The sequence below is a fragment of the Urocampus carinirostris genome, chromosome 5 (assembly GCF_059441175.1).
Source record: "Urocampus carinirostris isolate Australia breed hairy pipefish chromosome 5, RoL_Ucar_1.0, whole genome shotgun sequence".
Taxonomy (NCBI): domain Eukaryota; kingdom Metazoa; phylum Chordata; class Actinopteri; order Syngnathiformes; family Syngnathidae; genus Urocampus; species Urocampus carinirostris.
The window spans coordinates 11,269,053-11,286,024 of NC_142353.1; the positions used below are offsets into that span (position 1 = coordinate 11,269,053).

The window sequence follows — 16,972 nt, forward strand, 5'->3', positions numbered from 1 at the left end:
ACGCTCAGATGGACAACAAGGACAAGAGCGACAAGGTCCGTTGAACTTGCACGACACTATTCGATAGGGATGCACGATAACTGGTTTATTCCTACCGATAAAATTCTGCTTCTCGAGAATGATAATGATAACTTTTTTATGAAAAGCATGCCATATGTAGAAAATAAAAACACATCCTATTAGTTTCATGCGTCTTTAATTTTGTTTACAGTTACAATAACATGATAAAGCTTTGGTAAACATGTTACCAAAAAGTAGAGTTGAAGATACTAGAGCTTGACTTTATCAATTGATTGATGAATGTACTCGGTTTGTGTGTCAGTCATAACTATGAGCACCAGATGTTGTTACGAGAAAATTTGGTAGAAAATGCATATGATTATGGGTGTGTACATGTGAAAATGTGTCACTTTTTTAAGATTTGGATTTTTGATCACCTGGATACAAACATAAAAGCATTTCAACTTATAATAATAACAATAATAATAAATTAATAATAACAAATAATAATACATCACCCAAGGTGAGAATTTAATATAAAAACAAAGAAACAACAAAACAACACAATACACAGATATCAACAACAACGGCGAATAAAAAGAGGGGTGATTGTTCTATCTTCTTTATTCATTATCCATTATCGATCAGTTCATAATACGCTACAAAGCTTGGGAGCCGGGACTCTTACCCTCAACCAAAAGGCCAAGCTAAGGTCCTAGCATTAAAGGTTGCTGCGAATGCACCGAAAGATTTATTCGAAATGAAGAGAAACTACGCTGACGGGGATCCATGTTCACCCCCTTGACGTCTCGAGCACAACTGACGTGTGCTCGGCATTCGCGCTGTTTATACGCGGAGAAAGGCGTTTGACCGTCACACGCGTAACACGCTAATTTCACGTAATAACACCGCGATACAGGCGCAGAACATGCTATTATTTCGATTGTTCTCGATTGTTTGTTCTCAGCTCAGGGATGCTGCTGGAAATGTGAATTTCCCTTCGGGGATGAACAAAGTATCTATCTATCTATCTATCTATCTATTACCATGCTCCACCCACGATTACCCGCTGAAATTTCCCGTCCTACCCATGTGTAACCACGCCCTGGCCGCGGCCAGAGCACGTCGTTCCGCGTCATTTCCGCGTCATTACCTCGTGTTGACCACGTGTGCGGCACGCGGTTTAACACGTGCTCAAACTTTTGAGCAGCTCAAAAGTTTTGAGCGCGGCCAACCACGTGAAAATTTCCGACTGCGAGTAAAGCACTGCTCTATCTCGTCTATATGGCGGTCTCAAAACGTCTAACAGCGCCCAACAGCATCTGCTTCACGGCCAGAAATTTCTGGGCGTGGTTCAGCCTCAATACGGTCGTGAAAGGCTGTGTACCCGCGCTCTGAGGAATTGAGCAGCGCAAATCTTTTTTGCGCTGACACCCGTGCGCGAATTTCCGACTTCGTGTTAAGCACCGCAAATGTCTGTGTGACCGGCCCCTTAGGCAAAGGCAAGTCTTCAGGAATCAAAACGAATTAGCAACATGATGTGGGAGCCCGGGGTATTTATAGTAAAGGTGGCTAATTGTCTTATTGGAAATAGACCTGGTGCAGTGGGTGGATCCCCAAACATGAGACACCTTAATACATTATTTTTAGAAAATTGAATTAAATAACCTTGCGCAGCACACTATTGTTCCAAAGTTTGACTTCACACACAGACACACACATACTTTTCCTGGTGGTTCTCACCAGTGGGATTTTGAATTTACTACAGCCCCTTAAGTTATAACTTCTCTCTTTCCGAGTGAATCCTTTTTGGGTGTTTTCTGGCACTATTTTTTAGCAGTTGTGAAGTGAAACTAAATCATCCAATTTTGATCACTTGGACTGCTGGAATAAAGTGTTGATCCCGATATCCTACTCTGTGTATGGTTCTAATTGCACGTTTTCGGAGGATAAAAAAGGGCTTTGGTGAACTTTTGTAATTATTGCCCCAGACTTCTGCACAATATGTTAAGTATGGCAGAACTCGAGAACATTATAATAACCAATATCACGTGGTTTATTTGATTCAAGACGACATAGACAATTAGATCATTCAAAAAGGGGCCATCAAAGTGGTGTTACTACTTCTATACAAAATATTACGGGTCAAAAATAAATTCTAATAAGGAACATCCAGTAAATGCTTCAAATCTTTTGAAGTACTGTCTACTGATTATCATAGAGTGGCCTGAAGTGACTCATTTTCAGCTCTCTTTTTTTCTCCATCAGGCAGATGAATGCGACCCTTATATTTGGCCATTATTGTTTCAATAACTATCGGGACGATAATTATTGTGCATCCCTATTCCCTACTAGTTTAGATAGTGGGTTTTTCGATCATAACTATTCCAATCCATTTTTGTTTGTTCATCATCCAGATTGAAGAGGATAAGGTGAGCTTCCTTAACTAATCTTTGACATATTAGATGTCGGATTAATATTTTTAAAATCAATATTCAATTCAGAACTCATACATTTGAAACAGTAGTAATTGGTGTCATTCATGATATTTTGCTTGAATCTGTGCAGCCAAAATCTGACAAGGAAAAGGTGTGTGACTTTTTACTAAATAATGCACTTCATTACAATTTTTTTTTACATTTTAATTTTTCTTTTTTAACGTCTTTATTTTGTATTTTGATCTATGGACAGTTTGAATCAGAGGAGAAGGTGTGTATCTTTTAGTGTAACGTTGAGTGTGTGAGTGTTGATGTAGTTTTTGTGTACAGTAGACCCCCAGGTTTTGACATGAATCTGTGTTGAGGTGAGGATAGAAATTGCCCTATTGCAGAGGGATAGAAATCTATGCTAATTGCCCTAGATAAAAATGTTTATAGTATTAAATAGCATAAATAAATATACATGGAAAGGGAAAATTAAATTTGTTTTACCTTTTATGTGACGGAACTTGAGCTGGTGTAGTGGAGTAACTGGTGGATGCAAGGGAGGGGGGGAAGGCTTGATCTAAAAGCAAATTAAAATTAAAACAAATTTGGAAAAACAAAATAATCTGAAAACTATTTATTTATCCGAAAACACTACTAGTTATTTTTTATTTTTCGTTTTTGCTCCAACAAATTCCTGAAAGAAAATGGGCTACACTTGAAGTATATTAATTGACTTTTTACAGCATAGGAAATTTAAAAGATTATTAGTCATTAGTGATACAAATGTGGACTTTCCGACAAAACAATAGAACTGAGAATACTTACCTTATGTAGTACATTTTCCCTTTTTGCTTCAAGAAATTTCAACTAAAACAGGAGAGACAGCAGTTGATGTGCAATCAATGACCCTTTATATTGTAGGAAATGACAGACATAATCCGCCATACGCCATTATCAGGAACAAAATTGTAAGAATTCAATTGTTTTAAAAAATTATTAAAATAACAAAATAAACTGACATAACTCCATGTTAGAATAGCCTGACATCTTACAGCACAAACTGATAAGACATTGTGATCGAGTCCTAGAACCTTGGAAATAAAAGAGATTTATATTAAAAGGGCCAGTGTGTGTGTCATCATGTGTGTGATGTGTTGTTTCAGGATGAGAAGCAGGACAAAGAGAAGCCGGTAGGTCTGTTATTGTTTTTTTTTAGGGTTAGAACCTTAACTTTCCTTCAGAAACCCCAAAGCAGATTGAAAAACTTGGAAAAATTTGCATCCTTTACCTTTCCTGGATTTCAATCAAATCGTTCTGTCGGACCCTGAGATTTTTCTGTGGGTTGTAGCTGGACTCGGAAGCTGCCGACATCCTCAACGAGCTGCAAGTGAAACTCAACGGTGTCCTGGACAACTTCAGCGCCGTCTTTGCCAAAAGGTGGACAATATTCTTTATTTCTTTCATCATCCTGTTCCTTTATTTAGGCTTCCTACCCCGTGCTTGCGTGGGTTTCCTCCGGGCACTCCGGTTTCCTCCCACGTTCCAAAAACATGCATTTCAGGTGGATTGGCCGGTGCAAATTGTCCCTAGGTGTGAATGAGCGAATGAGTTGTCTGTCCCTGTGTGCCCTGCGATTGGTTGGCAACCAGTTCAGGGTGTCCCCTGCTCACTGCCCGGAGATGGCTGGGATGGGCTCCAGCCCCCCCGCGACCCTAATGAGGATAAGCGCTACGGCTAATGAGATGAGATGAGATGAGATGAGAGACACCTTTTTTATGGCCTAATTCAAGCACTTTCAAGGCCAATTTTCCCAGTAACTTCAAAGGAAGAAATCCAGCGCCCATCAAAAGAACATTTTTTTGTTGTTGACTTTGATGACTGAAATACAGTCGCTATCTTGCTTCTAGCACATACTTTGTGCCATTTTGAGCTGTTCCTATCTATGATCTACAATCTTTTTGCAATAAACTGACATGAATTCTGCCATTAGGCTTTAACAATGCATGAGCAGCTTGGCTACTTTACACTTGTTTACAACTACAGAAAGGTTCTAATAGTTGTTGGGTAATAATTGAGTTCAAAACGGAAGACATAAAAAGCAAGGAAGTACTATATGTGCCAAATTTGGACGCATTTTAATGATATTTATTGCGCTGAAGCAGAGTGCATTCAATCTTTCAATATTAGTCATATTTATTTGTGACGCCCTTACAGACTACAGACTTATTATTACACCATCCCCTGATCTAACACCTACATGAGGGCAAGGAAACCCTCAAAATCAGCATGAGGACAATACAAAACCTGGAAGGGGGCCAATACATACTTCCAGGATGACCTGGATGTTGCAAAGATGTTTGCATTTTGTTTTACTTATTCTAGTTTATATTTTTGGTGTGTTTTTCAGAGGATCTGTGTCTAATTTGGCTGAAATAGAATTGTAATTTTTTTTTTGAATTGTATCATTTATTTATAGCACTGAAGAGTTAATATTGTTTTATTTCTATTTTATTGTTTTGCATTTTCAGGGATTTTGTGTTGTTCTTCGACTTTAAATCTGTTTGTTGTGTAAAAAGCTAAAATTGTTCTGTGAATATTTTTTATCTATATTTCATGTGTTTTTCAATGATCCCCTGCAAGTCATGAAATTACCCATTACTAAATAATTTGGTTCATACTTTTTCATTATTATTGATAATATATCATTAAAAAAATGTTTGGGAGCTGAGAGTGAGCCGAGCCAAAAGTTTTCTAAACAGAGCTGTCCTCTTGTTTGCGACTAGTAGGGGGCAGTGACTCTTTACATGACAACACCATAACGACATGCCACCAGAATAGGCGTTCTGGTGTCATCTTTTTTTTCTTCTTCATTTGTTGTGAAGTTTACAGAGTCACACTGCCAAGAAACCTAGCAACGGCAACAATTTCAAGCATTTTCAAGCATTTTAAACAGAATTCAACAATTCCTCTGACCTTGAAAACACGACATTAAAACTCAAGCATTTTCAAGGATTCCAAGCACACGTACGAAGCCGGTCTATTTCTCACTTTTTTCTATGTTTTGTTTCTTGCAGTTTGCAGGGCCGCATCAACTCGTGCATGCGTCAGATGTTGGAGCTGCTGTCCCAGATGCGAGGTCCCCCCAACCCCGAGACGCTGGAGGGGGACGCCGACCTCATGTTGAGACCCCTCATGGACTTCCTGGACGCAAAGTTAGCTGGCTTATTTTCTTCCGTCTTTCCTCACAGCGTCTCGCTAATTTCTTTTTTGGTTCTGTGCAGCCTGAGTTTGTTTGCGGATGTGTGCGAGAAAGCCGTCCTGAAGAAGATCCTGAAGGACTTGTGGAAGGCGGTTCTGAGCGGCCTGGAAAAGAATATTGTGTTGCCGCAGAGTAATGACAGTCTGGTAACCACAAATTTACTTTTGCCTTGGCGCTGGAAACCAATTTAAAATATCTTAAAACCTTGCTTTGAAACCCAAATCTGTGTAAAGTGAAAAATAAGATGTATTGAAATATAAATTGACAATAGCAAGTGTGCATCGAAGCTTGGATTTGATGATGCAGTCTAGTGTTTAAACCCTTTTCATTGTTGAACACAAATTTGCTTTGACTGAACAAAACATGAAAGGGAGAGTGGAAGGAAGGAAGGAAGTGAAAGACACGGAGAAAGAGAAAGAAAGATACAGTATAGGTTGGAACACAACCTAGCTCATGATGACCAAAACATGAAAATAGAAGACACAATATTGTGGAACAGAAACTAACTCAGACTTAAAAGAACAGTAATAAAATATTGAAAAAATTAAATGAAATTAAAAAGTATATAAAGATAATATTGTGAACCTAATTCAATAATCAAGCCTTGCCTCAGTTTTCTTGAAACTCTCAATGAAAAACCCAAAATGAGACACCTAATTGTTAAACAAAATCTTCATTTTCAATACATATTTTGTCAGGTTTGACTTTGAATAAACAGTATTTTTTTCGAGACTTCTAAGAAAATTAATTTTCATAGATTTTGTAACAAATAATAAAAAGGTTCGTACACGTTTTCAACGGCCAAATTCAAGCACTTTTTAAGCACTTTCAAATATATATTTTTTATTTTTCCAGTACTATTAATGGAAGAATCCAGCATTGATCAAAAAAACGGAAGCCCCAACTTTATTTCATAAAACGCCCAAACCCTGGTTGAGAACCGTAATATGTAGCTCAAACTCTAGTTCCTAACACACACACACCTAACTCTAGCTGTAGCACAAGCCCTAGCCCTGTTTCAAACTGTAACCCTCGCTTGAAACCCATTTTGGAACGCTACAGTCGGTTTAGAACCCAAATATGGAGTTCAAACACTAGTTCCTAACGTTGAACTTTCACCTAACTCTGTAACCCTAGCGCCAACCCCATTTACGAACCCTAAAATACCCTATTAAGGAGCCTAAACTTAAGTTTCTAATCCTAGCCACATCCTGTTTTGGAACCACAAAATAAGTTTAAAACCCATATTTGAAGCCCAACCCTGAGCTCCTAAACCTAGCCCAACACCTAACCTAAGAAACATGCCTGCAATTTCAAGCATTTACAAATGCTTAACTTAAAATGGTGCTTTTCAAACCTTGAAAACACAACATTAAAATTCAAGCATTTTTAAGGATTTTAAGTACCTGTACGAACCCTGAATTATAAGAAAGAACAAGGGACAAAAAACAGCTCAAACAGAATGAAACCTGAAAGGAAAAACGACACAGGGTATTGTGTTTTGTATTGTAACAATACAAAACATGAAAGCCTAAGAAACCGAATATGTCAAAACCATACTCTAGTTGTAACCCTGAAACCTACCCCATTTCAGAACCCTAAAATAGGTTTAAAACCATTATTTGAAGCTCAAACCCTAGCTCCTATCCCTATTCCAACACCTTTACCTTTACAAATAATTTCATAACAAAAATATAACATTTCAATTCCCCAATTTTTTTTGCAACTTTCAGGGTGCGCAGCTCCTCACCGCCGCTAAAGGATTCTCCAACCTCAAGGTAACTTACCTTACCTTACCTTACCTTACCTTACCTAACCTTGTCATAATTATGTCATGATAATGACCTCATTGGCCGGTAGGGTGGAGGCGGGGCAGAAGCCAGAACGCTGACGCCCAAACAGTGCGCAGTCGTGGACGCCGGATTGGAGAGCCTCAAGGTGGGCGGAGCCATCCAGTCACATGACCAAACAAACAAACTAGTGGTTTACTGTATTATGACGATGCTTGTTTTCTTTTTTTAGCAATATTTCCACGCCGGCGGCAACGGCCTGAAAAAATCTTTTGTGGACAAAAGTCCCGAGTTGTCGTCTTTGCAGTACGCTTTGTCGCTTTACTCGCAAAGCACGGACGCTCTCATCAAAACTTTTGTTAGCACGCAACGGGAACAAGGTAAGACGCAAGGGCACGTGCTAATTACAGGGTTTGTACACTTTTTGCATGGCCAAATTCAAGCACTTTCAAGGCCATTTTTTGCCATTTTTCTTGTGCCCTCAAAGGAAGAAATCCTGCGCAGATCAAAAGAACGTTATTTATTTATTTTTTACTTTTTACGCTATTTTTGTGCTTGCACCTGCTTTGTTCTATTTTGAGAAGTTCCTGTCTATGATCTACGATATTTTTGTGTCAATGGGCTGCTATGAACTGGCATGAATTCTGCACGCGTGGCTTGGCTACGTCTCACACAGAAAGGGCTTTACAGGTGTTTGCTAATAATTGAGTTCAATACAGAAGACATCAAAAGTACTGTATGTAAAAAAAGGGAAAAATTTGCCAAATTTGGACTTTAATATTGATTACTCCGAAGCAGAGTGCATTCAATCTTTCAATCATAGTCATGTTTATTTGTGACGCCTTTAATCACAAGAAAGCTTTAAAGGGCTGAACAGACTATTTTATGACACCATCCCCTGATCTAAAACCTACATGAGGGCAAGGAAACCCTCAAAACCTTAGCATGAGGACAATAAGAAACCTCGAGAAGGGGCCATACGTAAGGTAATCCCCCTTCCAGGATGACCAGGCTGCAATGGATGTTGCAAAGAGACTGTTAAGCTTTTCCTTTTTGTTTTACTTCTTCTAATTTATATTTAATGTGTGTTTTTCAGAGGATCTTTGTGTCGAATTTGATTAAAATAAAATTGTATTTTTTCCCCCGCGTTTTATCGTTCGTAGCACTGAAGAGTTAAAATTTTATTTATATTTTATTATTTTGCATTTTCAAGATTTTTGTTGTTGTCTGACTATCTGTTCAGCGTGTTAAAAGCTAAAACTGTTTTGCATTTTAACATTTTTTTGGGAGATCTGTGAATCTTTTAACTTATAGTTCATGTGTTTTTCAGGGATCTTCTGAAGAACATATGAAATTACTAATTACTAAATCCATTGGTGTATAATTATTTATTACTATTAACAATATATCATTATAAGGAGGAGCAGTTTTGAAACCGAATGAGCCGGCTCTTCTTAGTGAGTGGAGCCAAAATAGCCGTTTTTTTAATAGAGTTGTCCTCTTGGTTCCGACCAGTAGGGGTGACGCTTCACATGACAACGCCATAATGACAATGCACCAGAGCAGGCATGTCCGTGTCATTTTCACGCACTTTTTTTTCCCCGTTATTGCATGCCCTATATAGTCAGACTACGTAGAAACACCACAATTGCAACAATTTCAAGCATTTTCAAGCACTTCACTCAAAATTCAAGCATTTTCCTGACCTTAAAACCCAGCATTAAAGTCTGAGCATGTTTAAGGATTTCAAGCACCTGTACGGACCCTGTACTTAGAACAAACATGGTAGGAAGTGCACAGCTAACGTGCATTTGTCTTCCTTAGTGCACAGCGGCATGGGCATCAGGATCACTGCCAATGAGAAGACGCGACCAGATCGAGGTGAGCTGTTAAAGCGACAGTGTTTGAGATTTAGTGACTCTGGTGTAAGAAATACTTCATTTGTTTGAATAAAAAATTATTGGTTCAAATAATTGGCAAAAACACATGCTCATAATCACCATTCTTAGGTTTATAATTTGGCACTTAGCACCCTCTACTTTTAGCCACTGTTTCCTTCTCTGGTCATTCATGTTGCTACTTGGCTGTAGGCTTTGGCTCACTGCTAGCCGCTATTGTTATTGTTAGCTGTTTCTGCATTGTACTTTTGTGTCACTTGGCTACCACAACCAGGCATGCAAGCGAACAACGTGATTCAGGCACCCACCACTTTTTCCCCACTGTTTCCTTCTCTTACCACTGATGTTAGCCACTTGGCTGCAGACTATGGCTCATTGTTAGCCGCTAGTGGTATTGTTAGAGGGTACTGTTTTGTCCTCTAGTGTCACTTGTCTTCCACAGCCGGTCGTGCGAGCAAAGGTCACAAAGTCTGGTGATACAAGCATATTCCTATGTTTCATTCTCTAGCCACTCATGTTGGCTACTTCGATGCAGGCTATGGCTCTCTGCTAGCCACTATTGGTATAGCTGCTCATGGCTGTGAATGTTGCAAAGTGCCCTTTTCCAATATTTCCCGCTCTAGTCACTCATGTTAGCCACAGGCTATGCCTTGCTGCTAGATGCTACTGTTAGAAGAAGAAGAAGAATTTACTTTTATTGTCATTCTTTGTAACAACGCACACAGAACGAAATGTCGATACACCTGACCCGTACAGTTAAACTGTAGCAAGCCGATGCAGCCGCAGCCAAACAGGGCCATTTTAGTCATTAGGTGACCAAACCCCCCATTTCCAACACTTAATGCCGAGCGCCAAGCAGGTAGGCAATGAGTACCAATCTTGTAAGTCTTAGGTATGACTCGGCCGAGGCTTGAACCAGCGACCTCCCAGTCTCAGAGTGGGCGCCCTACCATCTAGGCTACCGAGCTGCTCTGGGATCATGCCAGCAAATGTCGCAGTCTCATCATTCCGGCATCCTTTCTTTTTTACCACTCTATCCTGGTTTAAACACTCATGTTAGCCACTTGGCTGGAGGCTTGGCTTACTGCTAGCTGCTATTATTAGCTTCTCTATTTTCATCCTTAAGTGTCACTCCTGTTCCACAGTTAATCGTGCCAGCAAATGTCGCAGTCTTGTGATTCAGGCATCCTTGTTTTTTTTCACTGTTTCCTCATCTAGCCACTTATATTAGCCACTTGGCTGCAGGCCTTGGCTCACCGCTAGCCGCTATTGTTATGGTTAGATGTTCCTGCTTTGTTCTTCAATGTCACTTGCCTTCATCAGCTGGTCAGGCAAATGAATGTCACAAATTTCCTTGATTCAGGCATCTTCCACTGATTTGTTCTCTAGCCACTCATGTTTGCTACTTAGCTAATACAATCCCAAAACTGTATGTAACATCCTACATGACCACATTTTCTTGTGTAAATATTGTGTACCTTAACCTTTATATTCTTTGTTCCTTTATCTTCTTTGTTTTCTTTTATCCTTACTGTTAAATGTGAACCTGGAGTGCCACGTCCAATCTCGTTGTCACAATATGCTCAACCCATTTTGTAACAATGACAATAAAGGTATATTCTATTCTATTCTATTTTAGCTGAGATGTAAAAAATCTGGAACATGGCCCCAGGCTTTAGTTCCATTAGAAGCTACAATGACCTATAGTGGTTAATTATTACGCACAGTTACTTTAAGCACCTCCCTCTCAAATGAGGCCATCTGTCTTTTCGAAAAGTTATTTTGGTTTTCGACAGTTTTAGGGTCTAAAATCAGTTTTTGTGTTTTGTGTTGAGGTCCCGGAGTGGAGAACCCGATCGGCGAAGTGGTGTTGCAGGTGGATGTCATAGCCAAGGAACGCAAAGTCAACGTGAAAGGTGACGATTGGTCGGTTAGCACGAGTGGGCGGGTGAGTGGGCGGGACTAACCCAATTTGCGCCGTATCCCTCGCCAGTCATCGGCGTCAACGACCTTCGCTGGCAAACGTCAGGAATGTTCCGGCCCTTTGTGGAAGTTTCCCTGCTCGGTCCGGCGCTCGCCGACAAGAAGCGCAAGTTCACCACCAAGTCCAAGAACAACTGCTGGAGCGCCAAGTTCAACGAGAACTTCCAGTTGTTAGTACTGCACGCGTGACATCATTGCAGTCGGGTTTCCACTTAGGGTTTATGAGCTGGGTTCGGGTTTCGAAGCCAGGTTTGGAATTTCAAAATTGGAATTAAGGTTACTTGGGTTTATATCTTTCAAATTAGGTTGAACATCCATGTACAGTTTCAGTTTAGGGTTTTAGGATATGATTAACAGTATAGTTACAAGGGGTGAGGTTTTAAAATAAGATTTATGGTTTAAAGTAAGCGATTTTCAACATTTTATTTGGATATATTCTGGGTTAGGTTTGTAGTCCGGGTTAAGGCGTCCAGAATGCTTTCATAAAACAAAGTAGGGTTTTAAGAGAAGTCTAGGGCAATTAAAAAAGAAAAAAGGTTTTAGGTTTGTAGCGTAGTAGGATAGGGTTTGGGAGCCGAATTTGGATCTTGACGAGGTTTGGGTTTCAAAATTGGGATTAAGCCTTCTTAGGTTTAAAACTTCAAATTGTGGTTGAAGAAACACATACAATGTGAGTTTAGGGTTTTAAGATATGACTCTTTTGGGAATAAAGGGTAAGTTTGGAAATGGACCCGTGCTAAAATGAGAAGTATGGCATTTTTCACCATAACTATTTGGATAAATTATGGGTTTTCTTTAGCACGGCGGCGCAGTGGTTAGCGCTTGTGCGGCACAGTTCATGTCATGGGAACCTGTCGTGGGTTCAAATCCAGCTCCAGACTTCCTGTGCGGAGTTTGTATGTTCTCCCCGTGCTTGCGTGGGTTTCCTCCGGGCACTCCGGTTTCCTCCCACGTTCCTAAAACATGCATTTCAGGTGAATTGGCCGGTCCAAATTGTCCCTAGGTGTGAATGAGCGAATGAGTTGTCTGTCCCTGTGTGCCCTGCGATTGGCTGGCAACCAGTTCAGGGTGTCCCCTGCCCACTGCCCGGAGATGGCTGGGATGGGCTCCAGCCCCCCCGCGACCCTAATGAGGATAAGCGGTACGGCTGATGAGAGATGGGTTTTCTTTCGGTTTTCCTGCTTACTTTCATTTTACAAAGTAGAGTTTAAATAGTATCTTTGGGTTTTAATTAAATGTTTTAGGTTTGAAAGTAAGGTTTGTGTTTTTTGTTTGAAGCCATGTTTATGATTTTAAAGTAGGGTTTTGAAGCAAGCATTATGGTTTATGTTTCTTTCAGTGTTATAGTTTGAAACTTGAGCTAAGGTGGCATATTTGGGTTTAAAGATACCACAGTTTCAGGTCTTGGTTGAAATGAGTGCTTCAGGTTTTTGAGCCTGTAGCAATTGGTAGGGTTTTAAATTACTTTTCAGTCGATGTTAGGATGGGAAGTTAATGTTGGAGCGTCAAACTAGGCTTATAAATCATCCAAAGCAAAATAGGGATTTTAGTCAGTGTTAGGACTTGAACTTTTGGCAAGGGTGGATTGAAAGGCTTTGGGTTCCTGATGACGTTTGAGGCCAATCTCAAAATACGGTTTTAATTTATCAGTTGAAGCCAGCTTAAAGATCTAAAAGAAAGGTTTTCAGTCTGGGTTTGGGTCTAATAATCAGGGTATGAGACAAGGTTAGAGTGTCATTTCGGAAATTTGAGAATGTATTGAGGATGTGAAAGTAGGGTTTTATTATTGTTTTCCAGGTTCAGAGAAGGCTGAGTTTTGAAAGCAAGTTTCAAGAATTAGGGTTTCAAACCATGGGTCTTAAATTCCTTTTTCTCATCCTTCAGCGCGCTGGGCAAAGACAGCAGCGGTGAATTTTGCGAGCTGCACACATCAGTCAAGGATTACTGCTTCGGGCGCGCCGACCGCGTGGTGGGTGTGGCCGTGCTGCAGCTGCGCGACCTGACTGGTCGGCGCGCCTGCGTCTGCTGGTGCCCACTTGGGGGCGCCATACGCACCGACCAGACGGGCAGCACCGTCCTGCGCATCATGGCACAGCGGCCCAACGATGAGATAGCCAAGGAGTTCGTCAGGATTAAGTCTGAGACCCGGCCTGCCGAGGAAGGCAGATGAATGCAATTTCTGCCCAGTGCTCTGAATGTCAAAGTAAAGATATTAAATGAAGCGCGGGTAAATGGCAGCAGTAACTAGGACTACGTGCCCTAGTCAAATACTTTGTCATCTAATTAGTGACGCGCATAAATTGATGAACAAGATTTCCACTGTCCCTATGGAATAAAATCCCTATCTTGTCAGAATAAGCAGGGAAATGTCTAGAAAAGAAATCCACATTGTGCTGCGATTAAGCCACTCGTTTGCGGACTGTGTCTGAAGCTGTCAATCTCAATCAACTAGCGCAGCTGTCAATATTAATTAAATTGGCATTTACACCCTCAAAACTCAGTGTACACTCAATATGTTACTTTTCTCTACTAGACATTTCCCGCTGATTATTTTGAGCTTTTAGAAGTGGACCTGAATGATTTCATTTTTATGCCGTTTTAAGCCTGCAGCTTTAAATGCGTTGCAAAAAAAACCCAAGTTGAGATTCTTCCTTAAATTTGCACAAGCCGCTTTTAATCAAGTGCTCTATGTAGTCCGGAATTAAAGGTTTGGAGTTTAGGATCACCTTATTGGTTAAAAGTCACTTCCAAAGGCTCAACTAAGAAGGGTCGTTCAAATAGACCCCCTGTACAATAGACCCCCTGGATACGGCAACCTCACCTTAAAACGTTCTCATCTTACTGTATGGCATGACATATTTTTCAAGCCCCATTTAAGGGCATTTTCCCTACTACCTGACATCAACAAAATCTTTAGTGTGCCCAAAAACTGCAGGTTACTTGCTTCACACGTCTTTAAGATGCCAGTCTGCTATTGGTCAACGCCATATTAGATTGATGCCGGTTTGCTAGTGGTTTGCGTCACCGCATCATAAAAATGCTGAAATGCTATTGGCTGAACTAGCTCCCACAATGCCTATCTCTTCATTCAGTTCAGAATCTCATGTAACCAACTAATTTATTTATAAAACACAAAAACTGATTTTAGACCCTAAAACATGACCAATAAAAACAAAGTTTGCAATGATTAAGAAGTACAAAGAAGGTAGGCTAATTGCAACCCTTGCTAAGTTGCATGGTTGTAACCAATAGACAATCAGACTATTATTAAAAATCAAGGAGGCGATTGAAGCAAGGAAATATTCTATCGGAATAACAATCCCCTCTAGTGGATTCTTTAAAATCATTATTATTTTTAGTCCGTTGTCTCCACCCCTTCTGCATCCACCTGCTACTCCACTCGACCAGCTCTAGCAAAACTACCTCCCATAATGCTGCCAATAGATCTCGTTGTTTACTTCACTTTTAAATGAATACTGTACAAGTAAAATGCCAAATGCCAAATATGAAGACAAATATGTGCTCCGTTTTTATCGCTAATGAATGTTTTATACAGCACTTTGAGTGGCAATTCATTGACTGAAAAGTGCTCTAAAATTACATTTGATTTAATTGAAGTCAATGTTAAAAAGGGAATGATCTTGTTCGCGATCTCGACGTTTTATTTAATCTTTTTCCCGTTTTTTTTTTTTTGTCAAAGTAAGATCTAATGTTGCGAGCTTGAATTTAATTTGCAGTGATGCTAAAAGGAAAAGAAAAAACATATTAAACATTGAAATGAATATTGAGATGAACAAGAAAAAAGGAAGGCACACAATTGGCTACCCTTGCTAAGTTGCATAGCTGTAATCAATCGCAGATAGCGATTATTATTTTAAAGGAAATCTTGATTCCTCTCAAGTAGAAGTTTTAAAATCAGTTTCATTTTTAATATCTCCTCTCCCTCTCTGCATCCACCCACTACTCCACTTGACCAGATCCAGTCGCGTCACACATAAGTTATTTTTCCGTGTATATTACGTGTATATTTTTTTAAATCATTTAATCATAAACATGTACATTATGCATAAGAAATACTATGTATTGTTTTGTTTGGTATTACCTGGGGTACCAAGGGTTAGGAGCCGATTAGAATAGGTTTCTATACCCCGCTTTACAACAATTTCAGTTTGCGATCCTCATTTCAAACTGATTCATGTCATATCACGAGGGTCTACTGTAGTTTATTGCGACCATGAACAAAACCTGATGTGTACCAAAACATTCTTTGCAGTATGGCTAACATTTAGTTCCAGCCCCAAATAGGACATTCCGCCAAAATGACCTTTGTGATATTTACAAACATATTTTACTCTCTCATTTGTAATGAGAATCTAATCGTTAGCTTGTTAGCTTCAAAGTGAAATGGCTTTTGCTTGGTATCGTGAACTGCAATTGTTTGATTCCGCCGCTACTCGGTTGGTAGGAAATAGTGTTTGGAAATGATATCCACAAGAAAAAGTATTATTAGCAGTCGTCGTAGAAAAAAAAGAAACCTGGCTAGCTCAAGTACCTTGCTTCACTCTGTGTCCTTAAAACTGGTGCTTGAAAGATTTCGACGATTTGTGTTTAACCTCGTGCCAAAAATCCAGAAGCTTCTTTTGGAGTCAAATCTGTATATTAGAAAAAAAGTAAATAAATGCATGATTTTGTTTGAACAATGTGTACAAATTGCTGTTGGAACGGTGGAATACATTTTCCCATGTATGTAAATGTGATATACTAATGAAGTTGTAATTAAGACAATTAAGAAATTGTGTGATCAAAAAATGTGGAATCATATTTTGTACATAAAATATTTATGAAAGTAAAAAGGTTTGTTATTTTCAGATGAAAATATCAATCAGGTTGAACTACCTCATTTAAAACTATTTTCTAGCGATCATGCTATGCTATTCAAGAATCTGCAGCTAGCGTTTTGCCTTGTGTTAGCATTGAGTTAAAGATGATAAAACTAAACAAGTAAATACGAAGTACTTAGGGCGCTAAACGTTTGCCAGCAATCCATGCAATGCTATTCATTAGCCCGCAGCTAGACTTTCCCATCGTGTTAGCATTGAGTTAAAGGTGTTTTTATATTTGAAAAACAAGGTAATGTAACTATGGGTGGTAATAGATAAACAAAAGAATGAATTTTTCAAAACAGTAAATATAAAGAACATAGCACTTTGAATATTTCTTTTATAATCTGCCTTTCTCTTTCCCTCTACTCCTTTTTTCTGTCCCTTTTTATTTTACCTCTCTTCTTTTTCTAATTATCTATTGTCTCTTTGTATTTATTTTCACTTTCTCTTCAGGTATTTCTCACTCTTTTTCTCTTTTTTGTCTATCTTTCCCTGTCTCTTTTTCTCTCTCTTCAAATCTGTCTCTACACTCTCTCCATTTCTCTGTTTCATTTTTCCCTTTTTTTAATCTACTAAGGACACATACCTGTCAACCTGTACGTTTTTGCACGGCGTATTAGAAAATCCGTACGGAAAAACGCAAATTTAACAATTGTAGGTACCATCCGGTAAACACCAACTACTACGAAACGGCAAATCAAGTCAAACGAGTTCGCCGCGGTAGCCTCTAACT

At 39.4% G+C, this 16,972-nt stretch overlaps 1 protein-coding gene across 1 annotated transcript in view; it reads left to right on the top strand.

The window, feature by feature from the left end:
• Positions 1-14,473, top strand: part of LOC148365207 (protein unc-13 homolog B-like) — a 111,848-nt gene extending 97,375 nt beyond the window's left edge. Inside the window, exons 37-51 of the mRNA XM_088335695.1 lie at positions 9-35; positions 2,418-2,432; positions 2,569-2,589; positions 2,692-2,709; positions 3,590-3,616; positions 3,775-3,863; positions 5,501-5,638; positions 5,708-5,831; positions 7,419-7,463; positions 7,546-7,623; positions 7,708-7,855; positions 9,300-9,356; positions 11,209-11,289; positions 11,367-11,526; positions 13,241-14,473. Of these exons, the coding sequence (XP_088191821.1) occupies positions 9-35; positions 2,418-2,432; positions 2,569-2,589; positions 2,692-2,709; positions 3,590-3,616; positions 3,775-3,863; positions 5,501-5,638; positions 5,708-5,831; positions 7,419-7,463; positions 7,546-7,623; positions 7,708-7,855; positions 9,300-9,356; positions 11,209-11,289; positions 11,367-11,526; positions 13,241-13,526 (1,314 nt within the window). The 3' untranslated portion in view covers positions 13,527-14,473. The remainder of the gene's footprint in view (positions 1-8; positions 36-2,417; positions 2,433-2,568; positions 2,590-2,691; positions 2,710-3,589; positions 3,617-3,774; positions 3,864-5,500; positions 5,639-5,707; positions 5,832-7,418; positions 7,464-7,545; positions 7,624-7,707; positions 7,856-9,299; positions 9,357-11,208; positions 11,290-11,366; positions 11,527-13,240) is intronic.
• Positions 14,474-16,972: the final 2,499 nt, after the last annotated feature.